This window comes from Camelus dromedarius, chromosome 7, assembly GCF_036321535.1.
Source record: "Camelus dromedarius isolate mCamDro1 chromosome 7, mCamDro1.pat, whole genome shotgun sequence".
Taxonomy (NCBI): Eukaryota; Metazoa; Chordata; class Mammalia; order Artiodactyla; family Camelidae; genus Camelus; species Camelus dromedarius.
Window position 1 is genome coordinate 313907 of NC_087442.1, and position 22764 is coordinate 336670.

The 22764-nt window shown below is 49.6% G+C and overlaps 1 protein-coding gene across 2 annotated transcripts in view; it reads left to right on the forward strand.

The window, feature by feature from the left end:
• ESYT2 (extended synaptotagmin 2) overlaps nt 1-22764 on the forward strand; it is a 70879-nt gene that overhangs the window by 42029 nt on the left and 6086 nt on the right. Inside the window, exons 8-19 of one of the 2 annotated variants that reach the window (XM_031455843.2) lie at nt 317-437; nt 2303-2479; nt 3363-3445; nt 4241-4289; nt 5248-5337; nt 5745-5840; nt 10763-10825; nt 14111-14185; nt 14965-15051; nt 19049-19198; nt 20493-20878; nt 21811-21909. In XM_031455843.2, the coding sequence (XP_031311703.2) occupies nt 317-437; nt 2303-2479; nt 3363-3445; nt 4241-4289; nt 5248-5337; nt 5745-5840; nt 10763-10825; nt 14111-14185; nt 14965-15051; nt 19049-19198; nt 20493-20878; nt 21811-21909 (1476 nt within the window). The remainder of the gene's footprint in view (nt 1-316; nt 438-2302; nt 2480-3362; nt 3446-4240; nt 4290-5247; nt 5338-5744; nt 5841-10762; nt 10826-14110; nt 14186-14964; nt 15052-19048; nt 19199-20492; nt 20879-21810; nt 21910-22764) is intronic. The other variant, XM_064487138.1, reaches the window with a different exon arrangement.

The following is a 22764-nucleotide window of genomic DNA, read 5'->3' on the forward strand; positions in this document are numbered from 1 at the left end:
TATTTTATGTTAAGAAAGAAATTTAACGAAGTGTGTCTTAGTTATTCAGTATTAAATCAGTATAAAGTTACGTCAAATGTATGAGGTGTTATTTGGGACACTGTGAAATGTAGCCAGAATATGACCTCATGTCCTCAGAATAATCCGAGGTAAGTCACTGTGGCAGTATCGCATCTGCATTGCAGAGCGGCTGTTTCTGAAGGAATCAGACAGCTTTGGCCATGTAACTCGGACGTTGTCTTGTTTGTGCTGAGTTCACTGTTGGAGGTGAAACTAGCCGTGAAGTGTCTGATGGTTTATTCTCGTTCCCCCACAGTGGCTTGTCAGACACTATCATTCTGGACGTCATATCGAACTACCTGGTGCTTCCCAATCGCATCACGGTTCCTCTGGTCAGCGAGGTGCAGATCGCACAGCTGCGGTTCCCTATACCAAAGGTAAGCACCCCGACACTCACAGGTAGGCTGGGCAGCTTTTCACATCCCTGGGTGTGGTGATTCCTGGTGTTTCTCCTAATGGTGACCTTGGCACGTGGCCCTCCGTGCAGTGCAGGGGCTCGTCCTGCCTCTCTCCTCAGGAGACTGGCCAAGGGACGTCTGGTCTGAAAGCTTCCAGAGACTGAGGGCAGTTCCAAAACCCCAGCTGTGAAGCTCAGAGGTGCTCCTGGGGCCTACTCCTGCAGGTGTTGTTGCAGATCGTAAAGGACAGCTGTGACAACTGATTTATCCACTTGTACGTACCCAAGTATCACCGTTTTCTAAGCTGGGACTTCGCACCAGCTCCCTCTCAGATGTGGCAGTGTGGCCACCGGTGGGGTCACTGGGTGAGCCATGTGGCAGGGGCATTTTTGGTGTTACAGCTGCCCCAGATGGGACGGGAGGGGATGGGCTGGGCTTCAGTCTCTTCACCTGTAAATTGGGATGATACCTGGCACACAGAGGTCGGTCACAGATACTGGAGTTGCCCTCCTTTGAGTAAACTAAACAGCTTTGTCCCAGGACTGCGAGAGCTTGCCAGTCAAGGAATGAGATTCGTCTGCTGCACACGGAGGACGTGGTAGAGGGATGGTCCTGCCCAGTTAGTGAGAGCGCCTCCTACATGGGGCTTCGCACCAGCCGGCTGGTCTGTCTCCCTCACCGTGGGGGCCGCCTGTCACGTGTCTGTTACTCTCCTGCAGAAGGTCTTGAGCTGGCCCTATTTCAGTGTTTGTTTCCTGAAGAGGAAGTGGGCGGTTACTCTGCCTCTGCCTATTGCTCTTACTAGTTAAATCAGAGCTCAACGACAGTGCACAAATCAACACACACGGTGAGCATTTCTGCATTTCTGTGAAGTAGCATCACCCAGTCATTTGTGCCCAAATTAGTTAGTGTTGGCCTTCAGCAGGTCTGAGGGGACACCACATACAAGACAGGGGTATCTTCTCCTTAATTTAGGATTCTCATCTCTGAAAATGCAGGGCTGACTTTCCACGTAGAAATCCTGTGGTCCTTGGCCATGAGGCTTGTTACTCTCCGAGCGCAGTGACGTCTGAGCCCTCCCAGACCTGACCCCTGTAACTGTGGGTTAAAGCCATTGCTGCTCAGTGTGTGCCAGAGTATCTAAGCTTTAGATGTGTGAAAATATCAACAGTGAATTTTCCTTGTTAAGTTTTTAGAAGTGTATTTGTGAAAATGTGTATCTTCCTGTGCTGATTGGGTCAGGAGTGTTACCTGGTAATTTTTTCAAACGTGTTTGTGAGGTAGGATGCCCCTCCTCCAAAGGTAACTTCACATTTGTGTTTGCCTTGAAAGAAATACAAGTGGATATTTTTTACTTTAATGATTAGACAACATTTTAGGGGAAAAAGAGAACTATGTGTAAAGTCTGTGAGTGGTATGTATGTCACAGCTTCAGTGTCCCATCCTTGAAGCAGGTTTAGTGGCAGGCCGTCATGGGCTTGTTCTGAGACTGGATGGGGTCATCCGTGCACATGAGGACTTGGTAACGAGCTCGTGCATCCTGTACTGCTGGTTACCCTTACGTGTCTCTGCAGTGACCGCTGCTGTCTCCACTACCAAGACACAGGACTGTGGTCCTGCCGCTCCACCCCGCCCTGCCCAAGCTGTTGCTCTGGGAGCTGCGCCGGGGAGGTCCCTGGAGGAGTGGGGCTCACGCTGGCCCTGGGCTCTGTCCCTTAGCCCTGCCCGGCGCTGCGCAGCTGTGCTGTCTTTGCTGTGCCAGGAGGTGCCCGTTTTGTTCCTGGCATGGCTGTGGTTCCGTCTGTTGGGAACCAGCGGACAGTATGCTTTGTGCTCCCTTCCAGGGTGTCCTGAGGATACACTTCATTGAAGCTCAGGATCTTCAGGGGAAGGACACTTACCTTAAAGGACTTGTCAAGGGAAAGTCAGACCCCTATGGAGTTATTCGGGTGGGCAACCAGATCTTCCAAAGCAAGGTCATCAAGGAGAGCCTCAGTCCTAAGTGGAACGAGGTTTACGAGGTGAGCCTCTCCCCGGCCCTGCCCATGCCGTGCCACACCGCTCTCCCGTCCCGCCTGCTTCCTTCAGGTGCTTGGTCTCACTCTTGCTTAAAGTTCCCATCTTTTGAAATATGTACCTGGTGTTGCTGCCTCGCAGCACTCTGTTAGGCCAGCACGCAGAACTTTAAACCTTAATCACATGGAGCTGTGACAGGGAGTAACTAGCACAAATCGTATACAAGAGCGAGGTTCGCTGTATACTGTTTTGTGAACTTCCATTTGGTGTCTCTGGACGTCCCTACGCGTCAGTAAATGCAGCCGCTCAGTTGAATAGGCCCCATCGTTTCTCTGCCCAGAGCGGTCTCGGCTGTCTGGTTCAGCATTATAACCAGTGCCGCACCAGTGTCATGGGACAGATTTGTCTTGACTTAGCCAAGCTCCCCCAGATAATGCTCCTCAGAGTGGAGCTGCGCATCCAAAGTTACCTGCGTCTGAAGGGACTGACACATTCGCAGGATTGTTCCTCAGAGAGGGGTGCAGCTCATACCCTACCAGCTTCCCTCCTCCCTGCCCGGTCTGTGGCCAGATCTCTTTATGGTGGTGGGTGGGTTACTTGTGGGTCGCAGGAGGCCAGCACTGACTGCAGCTGCTGCAGGACTAGAGAGATGTCCCAGCCTGTGACCCTGTCCTGGAGCGACAGGACCCCAATACTGAGGACAGACACAGTGGGCTGTGACCATGCGCGCAGATGTTTCACAGTGACCCCCAGGCGTCCAGCAGTGTGTCAGGACTGCTGGTGGGAAACCTCAGTGCCAGACAGCTTCTCACCATGGGGGAGAACCGCCCCGGTGGTCTCCACACTTGACGGTAAAATGTGAAATAACTACGATTTTTAACCTTCCAGGCTCTGGTCTATGAGCATCCCGGACAGGAACTGGAGATCGAGCTCTTTGATGAAGACCCGGACAAGGATGACTTTCTGGGAAGGTCAGTCCTGTGTGTGATTTACACTGTGCTTACATATTGGAAAAATAAACATTGATTTGTTTACTTACATTGAACAACCAGTACAGCTGAAAAGGTGAGCTTTCAAAAAGCACACTTTAGCCTAATCTTTATTATTTAACTGAATTTCTTGTGGCAAAAAAGATATGGGGGTAGGTGACATTGGACAGGCCTGGCTTCATCAAGAATGGCCTGTTGTCAAGCTGTGACCTCAGAATTCATTCATGAGATGATTTAACAAGGAGCACCCCAAAGACTCTGAGCCAGGCAGTGGTCAGGTCAGATGTGATTCTGCCAGACCACTGCTGGGTCAGGGTGTTGGGCTGGGGCTGGCCCCGGGGAGTGGGGGAGGAGGGGTGGTGGCAGGCATGGGGAGGCTCCTGGAGCAGCTGGGAAGGATGCTGGTCTAGCCCAAGGCGGAGGGTGGGCAGAGAGCCAGCGGCTGCAGGAGGAAGGGTGTGGTCCTCTGTCCTCTTCGGCTCTGGCCCAGGGCTCACAGCAGAGCAGGATGGTGGGGGAGGAAACGCACCCCTGGGGCCCAGAGCAAGAGGCTGAGGAGCTGGTGAGAGCTGAGGAGTGCGCCCGCCCGAGGGCCTGGGGAAGACTGGCCTCTGGCTCCACTGCCTTGGCTCCTCCCTTCCTCGCTTCACATTCTCTCCTGATAGACTAGTGTTTTGTTGCATGTCTGGAGTGCTTTTTCACAGACTAATATTTAAGGCTGTTTCAGTTGTACGAAGTGTGCTTCTGTGTTCTGAAGTTGTTGTGTTGTTTCTGTAGTCTTATGATTGACCTTACCGAAGTTGAGAAGGAGCGCCTTTTAGATGAAGTAAGTGTCCTCTGAGTTTGTTCTATTTCACAAGTACTGACTGAGTCCCTGCTGCACCCCCACTTGGTGGTCTGAGAACTTAACATCTGCCTCACAGACACGAGAGCTTGGGCCTCCTAGTAACAGCAAAGTGAAGTAAGTTTCAGAGCCAAATCAGATAGTGTGTATTGAGCGCCTGCTGTATGCTTGAAATACCCAGGGAGCCAACAGAAGTCCGCTTCATTTCAGGCAGTGCGCTCTCCTGCGGGGTCAAGGCAGAGCCTGGGAGAAACTCCCTAAACTGGGTACTTCACAGATAGATAGAGTTCCTAGCAGAGCTGACGCAGTGCGGCTGGTGAGAAAGGTCCCAGGAGAGGCACCCGCGGACTGGAGGGCCTGGGCAAGTCAGGCACGATCAGCCGAGTTTCTGCTTCCAGAGTGACACGCCCTCCTTCCTGTGCGAGGCGCTCGGCAGGCACCTGCATCTGTCACGTGCTGTGCCGGGCACTTAGAGTGCCAGTGTTGGCTGAAGAGACAAAACCCTGTGCTCCGGGCAGGTCCTTCTCAGTACTGAGCGCTGGGACTGCCTCTGGTTAACTGCTTTGTGACTTGTAAGCTGAAACAAGTGTGCACTATTTATTAAGCACATAGAGATGAATAGAAACAAGCATGTCGGCCTGCCTGACATTGACACTCAATATTTGGGATCAGTATTATATTCTCTCTGGGCCCATAGGTTCTGTTAGGTTCTGTACGTAGGGGCCCACAGTGCTGGAGAGCACGAGAGGGAGGTGGGTCCCAGTGTGAAGCAGGGATGGAGTTAGCATCCGCGAGTTAGTGCACGCTGAGCGTCTGGAGTGTCGACGCCACGGGCGGCGCTGTATGAGGTCCCCACCGCTCTCAGGCTGTCCCATGGGCAGACTGTGCTCAGTGTGTCTGACTCAGAGAGCCCATGCTGAGCTGCTTGTTTCCTCCACAGTGGTTCCCCCTGGACGAGGTCCCCAGAGGAAAGCTGCATCTGAAGCTGGAGTGGCTCACGCTGGTGGCCAGTGCTGCGGACCTGGACAAGGTGCTGGAGTGCCCGCGACAGCAGCCCCACAGCAGGATGAGGGTCTGAGGGTTGTGCTGCTGTGGGGTTAGGACAGTGCAGCCCTCGTTCTGACCCTCATGCTGAGAGTCACCGCAGTAGCATCAGTACGCACTAGAGGTTTTTAAAAAGGAGATCAGCAGGTCATTCACCTGTGTTACAAGGTCTTTGCATGTTGTACTTAATGTTGTGCAGGGATTTGAGAGCCACAGGTCACCGAGTGCTTCATTTGATTTCTGTAGAATCTTGTCATGTTCACTCTCTTTGTGTTGCCTGTATTGGGTGGTTTATTTTTCCACTTTTCTTATTTTCCTGAGCATTATAATCAGGTAGAAATACCGAGAATCTTTTGGAAACACACCCGCTGAGGCCCATGCCTTCCCTTGAAGGTGCTGATGGACATCAGAGCTGACAAAGACCAGGCCAACGACGGGCTGTCCTCTTCGCTGCTGATCTTGTACTTGGACTCGGCGAGGAACCTTCCGGTAGGTGTGGCTGCGGGAGCTGCCTGGGTGCTGGAGTCCTGGTGGCGGCTCTTGGTGTGTTCAGCCGCGCCTGCGCCCACGCAGCCATGCTTCCACTTCACCCCGGCCCAAGGAGCGGCAGGGGACAGGTTCTTGTGCAGTTCCCTCAGGAGCATAGTTCTGTGTTTCTGCGTCTTAATGGCAAGATGTTCAGAGCTGTCTTTACTCCAGCATGTTTTATGAAGAAGCCTCCAGGATGTAGGAAGAGAGTACAGCTAGTAGTTAGGGAAGAAGATATTCTGTAGGAAATTGCTAAATTATTAAAATTATTATTATTATTATTATTATTATTAAAATTTAGTTGCCTGAAGATGAAAATTGTCTCCCTTTGGCCTGGGAGTGAAGTAACAGAGCAGCATCCATCCAGGCGGTGGCCCGGCGGGAATGGGGCAGCGTGGGGCGCAGTGGTGCTCAGGGCGCACTGGCGCAGCAGGCAGGACGCCCAGCCCTGCACATGCGGCCTGGACCACGTGCTCCTCCTCGTTCGCATCAGGGTTGTCTTGCTTTTAGAAGAAGCTGTAGAGTAGAGTCTTTGTAGATGATAACCATCGGCATGGAGGAGAAGAGTCACACTGTGCCATCACACGAGGCCTGGTGGGACCCTCCACCGTACCCTAACCCCCAATGAGGGTGATGTGGTCACTAAAAATGATGAATTTTTTTGAGTGCCCATTCACTTGCTCAGCAGACAGTCTTTCTGCTCTGTTTCTTGTGTGGGAGCCCAATTTTGTTGAAAGAATGACTACTGGCACCAGATGCAGGCTGTTTCCTCCCGGGACTTGATAACAGGTGCCCACTTGTCCGTACGTTGTGGACAGTCTCCCCGTGGGCGTGTCCTTGGTGGAGGTGCATGTGGAGGGAGCACGCGGGCTCGCCGTGCTCACACTGTCCCTGATTGTGTGCAGTACACACCTGGTTCTTTCAAGGGCTCAAACTGTGCATTACGTGGGCTTTGCTTAAAAGCAAAGTCAGTGTATTTTGCACATCTCTATGTTTTATTTTTAGTTTTCAGCAATTAAAATCTGATCAGTCTATTTTTTTTTGTATTGGAAAGATGTGATTGAACTGGGTGTGTGTAAACGTATATAATTGTTCTTTTTTTCAGTGAAGATTTCACCTTTCTGCAGAATTATTTATATGGTAGAACTTTTTGTTTTTAACCACAATGTTATAAAGTCTTATAATGCCTGATGGAAATGAATTTACTGTGTATTTTAGGATGTAGAGAACAGTATTGGTGAACTGTCAAGAAGGAATTAGACCTGTCCTTTAGAGCTGTGTTTTGTCACATTAAATTGAAATTTAAATAAGAAAAATTTCATAAGCAGAAACAAAGAAAGAAAGGAAGGAAGGAAGAAAAGTGAGTTTATTCACTTCTATTGAAAGGGCGCTCTGTGCAGGAAGCATGCTCCGGCTGGCGGAGGCAGAGGGCCCTGCAGAGCCGCTGCCCGCGCCACTGCCGGTGGGGCGCTGCGCCTCTGCCGCTGCTCCCTGGTTACCGTGCTTCTGCGCCTTCACTGACATTTGCTCTCTCCTCCCGTTTCCACTCTCCCAAGAGTATCTACGAGGGAAACTTTGGGTGTGGCTACTTAAAAGAGAGGCGAGCGTCGGGACTAGTGTTTTGTGAAAATACCGCCTCAGTCTGTAGAGCACTATTTGTGAGTTCTCAGTGTTCTTTCCTCCTCGTGCTTGGTGGGGCTGCCAGAATGCGGCTGAGTGCCTCACGCGCCCCCTCAGTGCGGAATGACCTGCATGCTGGCCTGTTTCCCGCATGACCTCCGCTGCTGTGCGTGTTCTGTTGTGCCTGTTTGGTAAAACGTGACACTCTCTGCCATAACCACCGCTGGTGATGCCTCTGCTGATGAGTGGATGGACCTAGGGGTGTTGGGGAGCCTCGGGCTCCTACCCGCTCCTGGCCCGTAACAAATTTAAAAAATCATCTGAGCAAAAAATGAAGCCACAGGGACTAACGTGGATTTTTGTATGGTTCATCTCAGTGTGAGATGTAATGTTTGCAAGCTTTTCAGAAGCTTCCTTAAATCTACTTTCTCCTCCTGACCAAACACAGAAGTGTCAGAACTTGGCTTTCTTTAAAGTCCCACCTGCGGCCCTGGGGACAGTCAGTGAAGACAGAAATTCACCTGCTACCCTGAAACCTTGCCTTCTTCCTCACTTTTAACCAGAGCAACTCAGGGAGGTAAACTATACATTGAATTATGGTCCAGAGCAACTCAGGGAGGTAAACTATACATTGAATTATGGTCAGCTTCTTTTAAGGAACAAAGAATTTCCTGGAGTGGCTAATTGAGCATTTGTAGCTTTCTCTGGGAAGCTGATTTTAACCTCATTGTGTTTCCCTGGGGCCTTCTCTGGTGCCTTGATTCCTGGTTCTGCTCTTGGTCCTTTTGGCAGGGTTATTCTCGCTTGCTGTGAAGTCAGAGAAAGCCACCAATGGCTTACTCATTAGTCTAGAAACTAATTATTGATTTAATTCAATGACTAGTGAGATTCCTACAGTTCATTTGGCCGCTGACTCTGATGGTGGTAGTGCTTTATGTTTTTGAAGGGTCTTCGTTTCTATTTCCACATGCTTTCTCAGTTTATTCTTAGTATTAAAAAGAAGGAGAGGGGGAGCTTGAAAAATAGTTATTTTATCCCATTTTATAGGTGAGGACAGTCAAGCCCCTGAAGGTGGGTGAGCTGCGCTGTTGCAGGGTCAGACGAGGGCGCCGTGCGTGCGGCCAGCCGTCCTCCTCCCATCAGGTGGTCCCTAGTGGAGGTCTGTGCTGTGGCCGCTCGCTGTCAGTGACAGCCCAGCCCGCCGAGTGAGCTTAGTCCGCCCTCCAGTAGCTTCTCTAAGTTTCTGCTTCTTTTAAAAGAAATACTGCTGACCCTGTGTCAGGATTTTTTAAATCGCTTTTTAACTTTTAGCTGAGACGTTGCTGGGTTATCCAGACTAACTTTCCTCCCTCGTTATCAAAATCAACATACTGTGCTTTATGATTCAAATACAAGCATCAACAAAATGTTCTGAAAAATAAACCTGAATAGGTGGGTTACTTTCCCCACATTGGCTTTCAGTAATGAAGTGAGGTCAGTCCTGTTCTCAGTTTCCTCAAAGGCTGGACCTGTCACTAGTTGTGGTAAAGGTTTGGGATGGTGGCCACCCTGTTGCTCTCTTACCTTCTGCTACTCAGGACACTTATAATTTTCACCCCAACGAGTGCATCACCTCCAGGGGTCCCCATCTGAAAGCAGGACCTCCCAAGCTGGAAACAGCCTCTTTCTCCCGGGGCCTCAGCCCTCTGCCTGCCTCCTTTTGCCCAGAGGAACGAGAGGGTGTCCTCTGACTCCCAGCTTCAGAACCTGAGGCCTCTGTGGCCACCTGTGTTTCCCAGCACTTTCCACGGGCTCCCTGTGCACAGCTTGTTTAGTCTCGGGCCGTCGCGATTGCTTCTCAGGTGAGACCACACGGGATGAGGCACTGAGGTTGAGACCCAGGGTCATGGCTCAGGGACCTGAACTCAGCTGTGTGACCCAGAGCCCTCAGTCTCCACTCTTCTGTCCAGTCCATCCTAGTACAAAGTGAATTTGCTATCATGTTATTAAGTGTGTAAGTTCATAATGCTGTGTATGGAAAGGAGTGGTGTTTGCTCTAACGTCTACTTTATACGTGAAGATGCTGCCATAGGCGTGGAGGCCCTGGGTGTGATGGTCCCAGGCACTCTGTGGAAGTCACGTGAGTTCATTTTGTCAAAAGTGCAGGAGGTGTGGAAGGTGCAGTAATGTCCAGAGGCCTGGTGCTGGCCTGGCCTGGCGCACCTGGGCCATCTGGCCCGTCACACCCCAGCCCACGGCAGCTTTCCCGACCTCGCACGCTCCTCGTGCCCCAGCCCACACCCAGGCCTGTCCCCGCTTAACTTAAGTTGACGTGTGTTAGAGTGACGTGCACACTAGCGCAGACGCCAGGACTCAGAGCGAAAGGTTCTCACGGTGCCTGCAGACTGCCAGTCCTCACAGGCAGTGGTTCCATCCTCGCTGTCCGGGCCCTGAGGCGGGTCCGGGGGGCCCAAGGGGTCCTGTGAGCTGAGGCCCAGCCTAACCTTGTGCTTGCTCTCTTGCCGGCCCCGCCTGCTGCAGTCATGGCAGGCAGGAGGCTGGGTGTCCGTCTTCCTTCATTACAAAATCTGCTGTTTAGTTTAAAAAATAATAAAGTTCCATTTGTCATTTGAGGGTTAACTACAACTAAAGTGACAAAATCTTTCGTCTTAAATGTTAATCCTCCAAGGATCTTGCAGAACAACTCAGCCCTGCCCTCTGGAGGGCAAGGAAGTAATGAGTTTTTAAAAATTAGTGGAAGTAGGACATAAAACCCATAATAACAGAGGAACCTTCGAGGGGCTCTGATTAGCCTCTACACCTGTACTTGGAAAAGCGCGAGGGCGGGTAGGGCAGGCCACTCTCTGCTGTGTTGTGCACCAGGATGGTCTGTGGCCCATCATTTGCACTTCAGATAAAACCTTTAGGTTAGTTATGGGTGGTATTTTAGGGATTTATTTAAGGGAAGGATAGTAAATAGAGTCCCTTCCTAAAGCATCACTTTTGGAATTTTCAAATCCCAAAGCGGGGGCAGGGAATAGTAATCATAGAGGGGAAGGAAATGTGTTTTGATGTCTACAGATTAAACCTTTACTCTCAGATACACACTTGGGCATAAAGAATAATTTTACAAATGGCTTTACTGTTTTTTTGTGTAATTCTTGTTGGTGGTTTTTGTTTAAAGATTTTTTTGTTCTCATTAATTTTCATGTCATTAACCTTACGTAAATCTCATTGCATGTTTTATTAACCCTTGGTATATTCATTTTCTTCTGACTTGAAAGAATAACCCATTAGAATTTAACCCTGATGTCTTGAAGAAGGCTGCGGTTCAGAAAGCTTTAAAGGTAAACTAACAGTTTTCCCTTCAAAAGTTAATTAAAACATATTGAAAGAGATGATGCTCTAACCCTCGTGGGTTTACTGACAAATTCTCTGTGGAGTAACAGAGTCAACGGTGGTTCAGCTGGAGAGAGCCTGCTGTTGCTGCCGAGAGTCAGGGTTAGAAGAACGTGTCGACTGTGAAGACAAATGCTGTCAGTACCAGCACGACCAGTCTGACTTCTGTCCTGTGGGCCTTAGCCCTTAAATCATCGGCACTTTAATTGGATCGGAATTTGTGAAAGTGGTGAAATAGAAGTCCTCTCTGAAATCCTGACCAGTTTCCAGATTATGGCTGAAAGGTCTGCCCCAGGCACTGTTTTGCCGCTCACAAATCACCTCTTCCAATATGCAGAGGCAGGGCCGCCTCTGAGTCGGTGACCGCGTGGCTTCTGGCGCTGCTGGTTCAGGTGACAGCTCTTTCAAGGAGCTCTGAATTTCATGAAATGAGGTGTATTGAAAACTAAGCTCCACTTCCTACAACGACATGAGGATGTATTTTCTGGCTGTATTGTTAAAGGTTTTCTATAGCTTACAAATGCTTTATTATTTTTTCTCTGATTCTTTGAACATTTTATGCTTAAATATTTAGGGGAGTGAGGGGTTAAATGTCACTGTTTTAAGAAAATTCTATCCAAAGAAATCAGGACTATTTTATACTCAGTTTCATCTGGAAGAATAAGTTAAATTTCCAAAGTGAGGAAGACTGACAAGCTCTGCTCTGATGTAGTGTCGGTGAAGCCCTCGCCACGCACCCTCCGCTGGGGAGGTGCGGCGGACTGCTCCTTGGGGCTCTGCTTAGCACGGGAGTTCAGATAACTGCTCCTCACCAGAACGCGGGGAGGAATCGTAGCCACAGTCTTTCCTCACCATTTCCTTGGTAACTGAAGACCTTGCCTAGCAGAGCACGGTGGTTATGAGGCTCTGTAGTTAGGCTAGACTGTCTGGGCGCAGGTCTCCGCCCAGCTGCTCGTCAGCAGGACCTGAGGGGAGGTGCTGACCCCCTGCTGTGTTCTCTCTTCTCCAGGGGAGAACTGAATAAGTCGCAGCAGGTCATGCATGCAGAGTGCTCAGTGTAGCTAGCATAATATGTGTGTTTCCAATTGTTACAATATCTCGTTCAAGCCTACTGACGGGTCTAGAAATGGTATTATGCCCATGTTGTAGACATCAAAACTGAGGTTCAAATACATGAAATGTTGAGTAGATCTCAGTAATCAAGTGGTAAAGAGATTTAAGTTCAAGGCAGTTTGACTTAGAAGCTCGTGTTTTCACTGTACCTGTGTCGCTCACTTGTGCTGATGCATTTTGAGTATTGCATCCTTGTAGAAAACTTAGTCACTGATTTAACCTTATTTCATACAATCTAAAACATCAGTCATTTTAAGAACAGTCGGCCCTCTGTCCATGAGTTTTGCATCTGCAGATTCAGCCAACTGAGGATCCGGAAGAAAATTTACGGAAAGTTCCAAGTAGCAGCTTTTACGTTGTATTTACAACTATTTACATAGTATTTACATTTTATTAGGTATCATATGTAACCTGGAGATGATTTAAATTATAGGGGAGGATAATCCCACACTATTTTATAGATGAGACTTGAGCATCTTTGGATTTTGTATCCTGGGGGTTCTTGGAACCTGTCCTGCAAAGATACTGAGGGACAACTGTACACCGTTGTTTTATGTACCTCTAAGAAAGAAAATAAAGGGCTAGTTAAGGTTTGATAGTGCTTATTTTATACTTATTGAAAGAACTTTTAGGCTTAGGATGAACATAGATTTTTATCATGTCACTCACATGCGCACACGAAAGGAAAACATAAGCAAGATAAATTGGTGAAGGCGGTGATAACCACCACTCTACTGTAATCCGCCCAAAAGCAGTACTTAATGTTACCAATCGTTCGTTTCATTTTGTTTTCGGAGATGTTAGAAAAGTTTTTAAAAATAAGGATGCATTACAATTGATAAGCTACAGTAAATCTCTGGGAATGAACGGCTACTTTTTCAGAGATTAAGTAAGTGTATTAGTGAAACAAACTCAGCTTCTGTATCCAAGACTCAGAAGCAGTAGTAGCTTAAGCAAGACAGGAGTCTGTATTTCCCTTGCATGTGACAGTTCTGGCTTGTGCTCTGTGGTGCTCACCACCTCCAGCCAAGGAGCGGGCAGCAAAGGCAAGGTGCCGGGTTGGCCACAGGCGAGGTTCCGAGGGAGAACCCGGCACTCGGAGCTCCGCCCTCAGGGCTCCGGAGTCTGGGAATAGGAGACGTGGGTTTAGGGGAAGTAGTCTAGTCCTCCACTGCAGTAGCTTGTAGCCACATATTCGTAACTATTTATTTCATTTTGCAGAATTCATTCACATCAAAAAGGTGAACCAGAAAATAGATTATCGCAGTAGGTTTGGACTAGTAATATTTTATTCCCATAATCATGAATTTGATACCTCTATCTTTGCTGCAGTGTTGAGGCTTGACTCTAAAATTATTAAAGACATTTTTGTGACCTTCTCGTTAATTTCCACTAACACAAATGTTTACCTGCATCTTGTGGGGCTAAGTTACAAATAAACCTCATGTCCCATATGTGTTGCATTTTACCTTGTTTTCTTCTGTCAGCCGTCTGTGTTAAAGTATGATTTTTACCATTTTTTCTTATTCCCGAATTTTTCTTACTGCATTTAAATCTGCTTAATTTATGCGATTTAGATTGACATTTATTCTTCCAGTCAGAATTACTTAGCAGCTGGTGAGCAGGGTTTGGTACCTGGTAGCCACACTAAGTTGGAAGTGTGAGAGCGCGCCTCTGACTCCAGCACTTCACGATTCCAGCCAGAAGGCTGTGCCGAGCCGCCCGCTCTTTCACACTTGTCCTCCTGGTGTTTTTCTGTTTCCAGTGTTTGCTCTTTATTCATCTTGTTATCCTGGTAAAATGAGTTTTGAGAGTTGGAATTAACATTAAAGATTTTCAGAGGATTCCATTTTTCCAAAGTAGCTTGCTTTAAAAACAGAAGGCCCTAACATTTTAAAATTGTTTGCAAATATAAAATTCCTTAATTTATTTTATGTAGATACAACTGTGGCTTTGGGGTATGCTTAGCAAGTGTTTTCCAATTAAATTGTTCCAAGATACTCCCTATAACTGAAGTATCAGAAGTAAATAGAAATGACTGTTCATTTAAGCCAATAATTCCATTTTTAGTAATCCCCATTTCAAGATGTTTATTTTGTCTGTTTTTTGTTTGTGGATAGTCAGGGAAGAAGATAAACAGCAACCCAAACCCACTTGTCCAGATGTCGGTCGGTCACAAGGCCCAGGAGAGCAAGGTGAGGTGCTGACTGGTTCCCTATGACCCTCCATCACTGTCACTGGTGGTAGTGGGGGCTCCCTGTGACCTCCGTCACTGTCACCCGGGGGGCTCCCTGTGACCCTCCGTCACTGTCACTGGGGGGCTTCTTGTGACCGTCCATCACTGTCACCCCGGGGGCTTCCTGTGGCCCCCCATCACTGAGTTCTTTTGTTTTCTTGAATCAGTCGTTTGATAACCAGCTACGTAATTTGATATCAAATATGTTGTTCATTTAAAAATAACATCAAAAAATAACATGAACATGTGAATGTGCTTCTGGTTGATTTCATGGGTAGATGACATGGGACAAATTTCCAAGTTTCCTTTCAGTGCTCTATTAATATTTTGCTTAAAGGACAGCCAACAGTGTGCTTAAAATTCAGCAAATACAGTTTTATTCAGGAATTGAGGGAGGGCATTGCTGTTGCTGTAATGTGTCCTACTTGCAGGAAATACTTCAGGAATTACTCTTTTTTTAAACTGCTAACCATTAATTTGAGAAGCTTTCTGATGTGCAGCACTGTGTCAGCCCCAGGATGTCACGGGAGGGAGGCCACACCGCGCGGTGCAGGCCACGTCGCCGGGGGTGGGACACGGGCTGGGGTGGCTAGCGGTTCACCCCCGACACCCTCCAGAGCTTCTGCAACTAGTAAGTGATGATCCAGCTCAGGAAACTGGTGTCCTGGAACTTAATCAGCACCGTCCTAGACCTGCAGCTGCAGTAGCACAGAGCTGATACCTGGCTGTTTCTTTCAGATTCGGTACAAAACCAGTGAACCTGTGTGGGAGGAAAACTTCACTTTCTTCGTTCACAATCCCAGGCGCCAGGAGCTTGAAGTCGAGGTATTTTATTTGCATTTTAAAATAGATTTGTTGAAATATGATCAGCATCAAAGAACCGCACATATCTAAAAGGTGCCGTTTATGGGCCCCTCCCTGCAACCAGTGTGTCTTTGTCAGACTTGGTCATACAGAAAATGCTGTGTGGTTTCAGTGTTTACTTGTCAGCTCTTGGCTGATTGTCACTCGTACCAGTTGTTCTTGATTTTTGCGTGCCGACATCTTACTCTCAGCCCTGCTGACCTCGCTGCGGTTCAGGTAGCTTCCGTGTGGATGCCTTAGGATTCTCCTGCATGCGGTCTGCTCGCAGTGACCCTTCTGCTTCTGCATTTCCCGTCTGGGCGCCCCATTGCCCAGCCCGGGCTTGGTGCCTCTCGGTGTCCCTCAGCATGAGTGGACACCATTGCCTCCTGCAGACTTAAGGGCGAAGCGTGTGTCTCACTGCCATTAAGTGTGACGTTTGAGGGCATTTCCCTCTCTTCTTGCTGCTGGTTTGCTGAGTGTTTTTGTCACAAGTGGATGTTGAATATTGCCAGGGACTTTTCTACAACTAGTGAGATAATCATGTGGTTTTCTTTCGTAAATATACAAATTTTCATTTGTAAATACAGTGAAATGCATTGTTGATTTTCAAATCATAAAGCTTGCAAACCTTTATTTGGTTTTCAAGATTTAACATTAGAAAACCTTGCAAGCAAACCTTTATTTGCATTTTAAAATAAATTTGTTGAAATATAATCAACATCAAAGAACTGCGTGTCACTTGATCATGATGTAGTATACTTTTTATGTACTCAATTTAATTTGCTAAAATTTTGTTAAGAACTTTTGCCTCATAAATAGGCATCAAGGATATGTTATGCAGCACAGGGAAATACAGCCATTATTTTGTAATAGCTTTAAATGGAGTGTAGTCTATAAAGTTACTGAGTCAGTGTTGTGTACCTGAAACTGACACATTGTAAACTATGCTTCAGTGAAGACAAGTAATTTTTGCATCTTAGTCATGAAGGATGCTGATCTATAATTTTGTTTTCTTATCCTGCCTTTTCAGTTTTGTGTCGGATTCATGCTAGACTTTGAAGTAAGTTGGGGAGTGTTTCCTCCTCTTCATTTTTCTAGAAGAGTCTGTTTAGAACTTGTTTTCCTCGAGTGCGCGGTAGAGCTCACTAGCAGAGCTGTCCGAGCCTGTGGAGAGAAGATGGTCAAGTTCAAGTTTAATCCCACTGATAAGACGCAGGTCTGTCAGGGTGTCTGTTTCTTTTTGATGGAATTCCATGCTTTGCCCCAGTTACTCTTTGGTTGGTTGGTTGGTTTTGCCTGACTTGGATTAATTGGGTGTATTGCTGATTGCATTCTGTCTCCTTGTTCTGTCCTGGTCTTTCAGTGGGTGCCTTCGGGTGCCTTTCACCGTGGCCACCGCCTCGATCATGCAGGTGCCAGGCCGCAGTGGCTTGTCCTCTCCTGGGCCCTATACTCTGCATCTGTGCCTGTGTTTAAACCCACCATGTGTAGTATTATTTCTGCTTTGAACTGTCAATTATATTTTAAAGAGCTTTTTAAAAATAAATACATGGGGCTGTCTTTCCTATTTAGACGAATATTCACCACCCCAGTGACTTCACTCTGCTGAGATCCCGGTTTTCAAATGGCATGGTTCTTCCGCTGAAGGGCCTCCTGCGGAGCTGCTCTGCAGAGCTTTCTCAGCTATTGTGTGTCTGGGAAACTGTTCCACCTTCGTTTGCCAGAGGTATTTTCATGAGACATAGAACGCTTCTGGTTAGTAGGTTTCTTTCCTTCCACTTTCTCCCATCTTGCATTGTTTCTGACGAGAAGTCTGGGGTTTTTAGCCATGACTTTCTTGGATTTCCCCCACCCCGAGACTCTTCATCCTGCAGACTTTTCATCTTAGCAGCTGAACTCGGGTCTTCCCCTTCCGTGTCTTCCCCCCCGTCCTGCGTGTGTGTCATGGAGGTGTCTAGCTTCCAGTGCCGGATCTGCTTCTGCGAGTGACTTACCTTCACTATGGGTCATATATTCCTGCTTCTCCAGTTTTCCATTGTGAATTTTCCATTATTGAGTGCTGCGGGTTTTTACGCCTCTGGATATTCAGTTTCCTTTTCCTCATTTGCAGACAAGTTAGTTGGAAACACTTTGAGCCTTTGGAGGCTTGACTTAAGCTTCCGTCGTCTTGGGACCACGTGACCTCGCAGGTCCGACGCCCTGAGTGCCGTGAGATCTCTCCTCCTTGCTGGGAGTGGGTGCTGTCTGCAGCACTTTGTGCTCTGGGAGCTGCCCGCTTGTTTTTCCTGAGGCATCTTTCCTGGCCTCAGCTGGTTCGCTCCCTGCACGCGCTGATCAGCAGAAGATTCGGGGGCCCTTGGAGGCCTCCAGCTCTCTGGGGAGCCCTCCCCTGCCGGGGCCTCCTGCTCCCTGATTTCCTCACCTGGGTTCTCGGTGCAGGGGCACTGGCCTCATCTGGGGTCCTCAAGCCAGCCTCGTGGCCGGAACGCTGCCCAGCGACCAGCCCCGTTGTCAGGCTCCTCCCCTGTGTCCACACTCTCTGCACTCCTGTGTCCAGGGTCAATGCTGTCCAGCCTGAAGCCCATTGTCTCGCTTACCTGTCCGGCTTTGAAGCTGAGGTGGGACGATACATGTGGTTGCTGTGCTCCGTGATGGTCAGAAGCACAAGTCCTTGGCATCTTTTAAACTCGGATGTGCGCCTGCTCGTCCCACATGTCTCAGCTCTAAGGAGAGCACTGTTCTCAGTGGGTCACGCAGCTCCCGGGGGCGTCCCTGTGGCCAGGTTCTGGCCCCCGCGCTCCTTTTGGCACAGCCTGCTTCCCAACACTAAGTCTCTGAGGAGTTTGAGGGCCTTGGTTTTGTTTAGCTTGTATGACTCCAACTTGTTCCTTAGCCCCTGAAGTCTGGGGGTTGAGGGGTGTCCTGTCGTGGGGGTCGCTCAGCTTCCCGACAGAGCGCCAGCCACAGTCGGTCGGGTGCGCCCAGCCTGCTCCGTTACTGTCTGTCTGTTGTTTTATATTTTCACACTGTTTTATACGAAATGTGTATGTCCAGCTACTTTTTTTTACTTTTATACTTGTCTAGCTAACTTTTTCCTTTATGAATTGCACTACCTTTAAAACAATTTATAGTAACTGAGTCTTGAATTTAAAAATATGACTTTTGAAATTCTATAATGATTATTTTATTTAAAAATTATTTTGTGATTATAGTTTTTTAAAAATTTTTCTTTGTATTTTGGGGGGGTAATTAGGTTTATTTTAATGGAAGTACTGGGGATTGAACCAAGAGCCGTGTGAATGCGAGGCATGCAGTCTACCTGAGCTCTGCCTTCTCCCTATGATCATAGTTTTAAAAGTAAGCATCACACTTAGGTTTTCACATGCAGTTGACTTCCTTGACTGGTTTTGTTTGTATAGCCCGTAAAACCACCAGAGTTCTTACTCTTTTGGGTTAGTTATTTTGTATCACAACAGCCTAACAGGAATAATTCCCGTTGCAGGGATAAAGCTGAGGATTGTAATTCAGGAGACAGAAATGACCAGGCATTTAAAGCAGATATTGTAGATTTTGAATAGGGAAGGCTTAAAAGAAAGAAACGTGCCTTCTCCATGAGCCAGGGTCACCAGAAGAAGCTGGGTACATCACTAGGAGTGTGTGCTTTCACCATTTTCATAGGATTTGAGGCGTTTCCTGTGGACCCTCAGATCTGTGCAGACCGCTGCCTCTTAGCGCAGAGTCACAGAGCATGGTTTTCTTTCTCACACTCGGGATGACTGCGATGAGGAGACACAGGTGCGTGTGACCCGGGTACGTTGTAGCACCTGTCACAGAGCTTTGTGTCTCCTGAAGAGGTTTCCTGCTGCACTACTCACACGTAAAAGGAGGTGGCCGAAGTGTTTTCAAAGACTGGGATTTGGACTGTGTGGCTTTCTGTCTCTGTCCTCAGAGCTGAGTGTGCTGTGGTGTCCCGCAGGTCAGAGACGAGCAACACCAGTGTTCTCTGGGGAACCTGAGGGTCCCCCTCAGCCAGCTGCTCAGCAGCGAGGACATGACTATGAACCAGCGGTTCCAGCTCAGCAACTCAGGCCCCAACAGCTCGCTGAAGATGAAGCTTGCCCTCAGGGTACTGCGGTGTGCGGCGGGCCGCTCAGGCAGTTGGGAACGGGCTGGGAGGACGAGGGTCAGGGTGTAGGGCGCAGGGTTGGGGACCCAGGAGGATGGGGGTCAGGGTATGGGGTGCAGGGCAGGGCCAGAAGGATGGGGGTCGGTGTGCAGGGTGGGGGACTCAGGAGGATGGGGTTCAGGGTGTGGGGTGCAGGGTGTGGGACTCCAGAGGACAGGGGTCAGGATGTGGGGTGCAGGGTGGGGCCGGGAGGACGGGGATCAGCGTGCAGGGTGGGGGACCTGGGAGAGTGGGAATCAGAGTTTGGGACACGGGACAGGGGACTCTTTAAATCCTTTGGCCCAGAAAGTATTTGCTATCTTGATCAACAAAGTTTTCTGTTAACGTTCAATTTTCAAAGTTCATTAAGAAGAGAAAATTTAATAAAGCCCCGCAAGATGGCAGAGATTATAGGAAAAATAAATTTTGCCCAAAATAGACAATGATTTGTTTGTAAGTACCAAAGGAAATGCTGAAAATAAAACTGGCAAACATATGGGAAAATGTTAGAACCCCCTAATTATTAAAATGAAGAACCAACTTTCAAGTCAAATAAACTTGGTCTGTGGAGGGTGCAGTGGAAACAGTCTCCTGTGCCTGGTCACCCCTGGGTGTGGGGACAGCCTCCCGGCAGGGACCACAACCTCTCTGGTTGTCCATCTGGAGCCCTCCCCCTGGACGTCCGGCTTCTGGTAATAACAGAACTGGAGGCGCTGGCTGCAGCTTTACTTCATGGAAGCGGAAACAGACTTCAGGCTGCCAAGGTGACCCCAGATGCAGAGTCACAGACGTAGATGTGCTCAGGCCGTGTGCTCAATTCAGAGCACGTGTGAAAAGCAGACAGAGTCAGTGACCCGCTGCCCACCCAGGGGAGGGTGTGGCTGCTCCTGCTGGACCCTGGTGGAGACGGTAGGGTGGAGGCCCACGTAGGGTGGGGTTTTTCTCCCGGCCAGGGCGTGACGCGACCTGTCCATGGTGGCGTTGCCCCTGCCGTGCATACCCACTGCCGGTGGAGGAAGTGAATGGGACGCACGGGAGTGAGTCTGCGCATGCGGTGCCGTGTCCCTCCCTCCCACGGGCCTTGTCCTAGGCTTCCTCCACACGGTAGAAGAGCTGAATGGGTAGACCGGATTGTTCTTCATGCTTTGTGCGAAGCTTTAAAGAAACACTTGCAAACGAGTATCTCTAAGCTGTTCATGTGTGAGGCTGTTACCAGTGTCACTGGCTTTATTTTTCGGTCTCTTTTCACCTCTAGGTGCTCCACCTTGAAAAGCAAGAAAGACCTCCAGACCACCAGCACTCAGCTCAAGTAAAGCGACCCTCTGTTTCCAAGGAGGGGAGAAAGGTTGCAGTCAGATCTCAGATGCCCGCATCCCCAGGCACCGGTGACAGCGGCACCGCCCCGTCTACACCGGTCATTGGGGGCAGTGACAAGCCTGGTGTGGACGAGAGAGCCCAGCCTGCAGAGGCCGGCCCCCTGGAACCAGGGGACCTGGGCAGAAGCTGCTCCAGCCTGCAGGCCAGCGCCACCTGCTCCCCTAGCCACGCCTCCATCAAGGAGCCCACCCCGAGCATCGCCTCAGACATCTCGCTGCCCATTGCCACGCAGGAGCTGCGCCAGAGGCTGCGGCAGCTGGAGAAGTAACGTGGCTCCCCACCCCGGCTGAGTTGGTGCAGGGCCCTGGGCTGTGGTGGGGTGCCAGCTAGGCGCAGCTGCCTCCAAGTGTTGCCCTGCCCTGTGAGGCCTCTGGCTTCCATGTAAACCTGCCGTTTCCAGGGCTGGTGTTCGGCTCACTTGAAGATTAGGCCCAGTGGGGTGATGTGGCCACGAGTGGGAGAGGCCCTGGGGCTCCTGTGCATCCTGCCCAGACCAGGAAGGCAGAGTCTAGAGCTGATCCATTGGATCCTAAATGGGCAGGACTTGGCAGGACTTTGTTGTGTCAGAACAGGTCCTGCTCTGTCTGCTTGTCCAACCTCGTTACCACCTCCAAGCTGGTGCTGTGTTTGGAGGTTTGTGGGGCTTTGTCCCTCACGCCTTGAGTTGGAGGTGTGTCGGGGTTTCCTTGGATAAGGGCCTGGAAGCCTGCACTTGTCCTGAGCTTCTCTGTCCACTGGAGGAGGAAGTTGCCCTCTTAAGTAGTTCTCCTCTTTGCTGCGCCAAGGAGTGCGGGCTAAGATGTGGGGGCAGAGGCGTGTGGCTGCTCCTGGGGCCCGCGCTCAGAGCCGCCTGTCTGTCTCAGAGCCTGGGCCTGGGCTGGGCCTTGACACAGAGATGAGGGCATAGTGACCCTGTTGGCCCATCCCCGAGAAACAGCGAGTGACTTTCACGGGCTCTGAGGAAGGCCCAGGCCCAGGAATTCCGCAGCACGGGGTTTGTGGTTAGGAGACGCAGTGTCTCGTTTTTATGTTGAGCCGTCAGTTTAATGACAGAGTTACGTCCACCTCTCAAATGAAGGCTGAGCCCAGGGCCTGTCTGTGCCCGGGACCACAGGTCATGTCCGTGGGCACTTCGCCCCTCACGTGTGGCTGTGGCAGTGACACGCCCCCTGTGTTGTTCTGCTTTGTCTCCCCAGCGGGACGACCCTGGGACAGTCGCCCCTGGGGCAGGTCCAGCTGACGGTCCGGCACAGCTCCCAGAGGAACAAGCTGGTGGTGGTCGTGCACTCCTGCAGGTGAGAGCGCGGGGCCCCGGCCCAGTGGCAGGGAGGCTGTAGTCCCAGTTTCACTGCACTTGTTCCATGATGTTTTCTAGTCAGAACCATCTTGGTTTCGTTGTAACACTCCCTGGAACTGCTGTTCTGTAGTCTGCGTGACACTCCCTGTGGCTGAGTGTTTAGGGCAGGAAAGTGAACAGTTTTTCTTTTACTGAATGTCCTTGGGGGATTGGACTTCCAGGAGTGGATTTGTGTCCGCTCAGGGTCCGGGCGAGTCCGGGTCATGGCAGGAGAAGCTGTGGTCCTGCAGGAAGGGGCGCACCGCTCTTCCCCGCAGTCAGGAGGGCTTAGCGTGCGCGGGACTGATCAGCAGACGTGAGGTCAGGCGCCATTGTTGCTTCTGTTGTGCTAGATTAACGGTGCTGGTTGGAGCTGACGGGTTATTTTCTGTTATGTGACTTGTCTGTTTCACTAGTAGCTGTGATACAAATATTTAGATCTTATAAAAAGGTGTTGGAAACACAGGAAAATAAAATTAGTGAGATTTACAACTATGACCGCACAACCCCAGACCCCGGTTCAGTGCGTGTTTGCTCACGGAGCCCCTTCCTGCTCCCGAGTCGTGGCTGTGCGAAGTCCAGGAGCAGAGCACTGACCGGAGGCTGTCCCTGGCTGGGTCTTCAGATCCATCAATAAGTGAACCACCTGAAGTGGCCACACATACAGTTGACCCTCGAACGACCCGGTTAGATCTGCACGGCTCCACCGCATGGGGTTTTTTCAGTAGGAAACGGTACAGCACTCCATGATTTGTGGCTGGATCCTTGGATACAGGACCGTGTGTTCAGATGGGTGGCACCCTCAGCCTCAGTG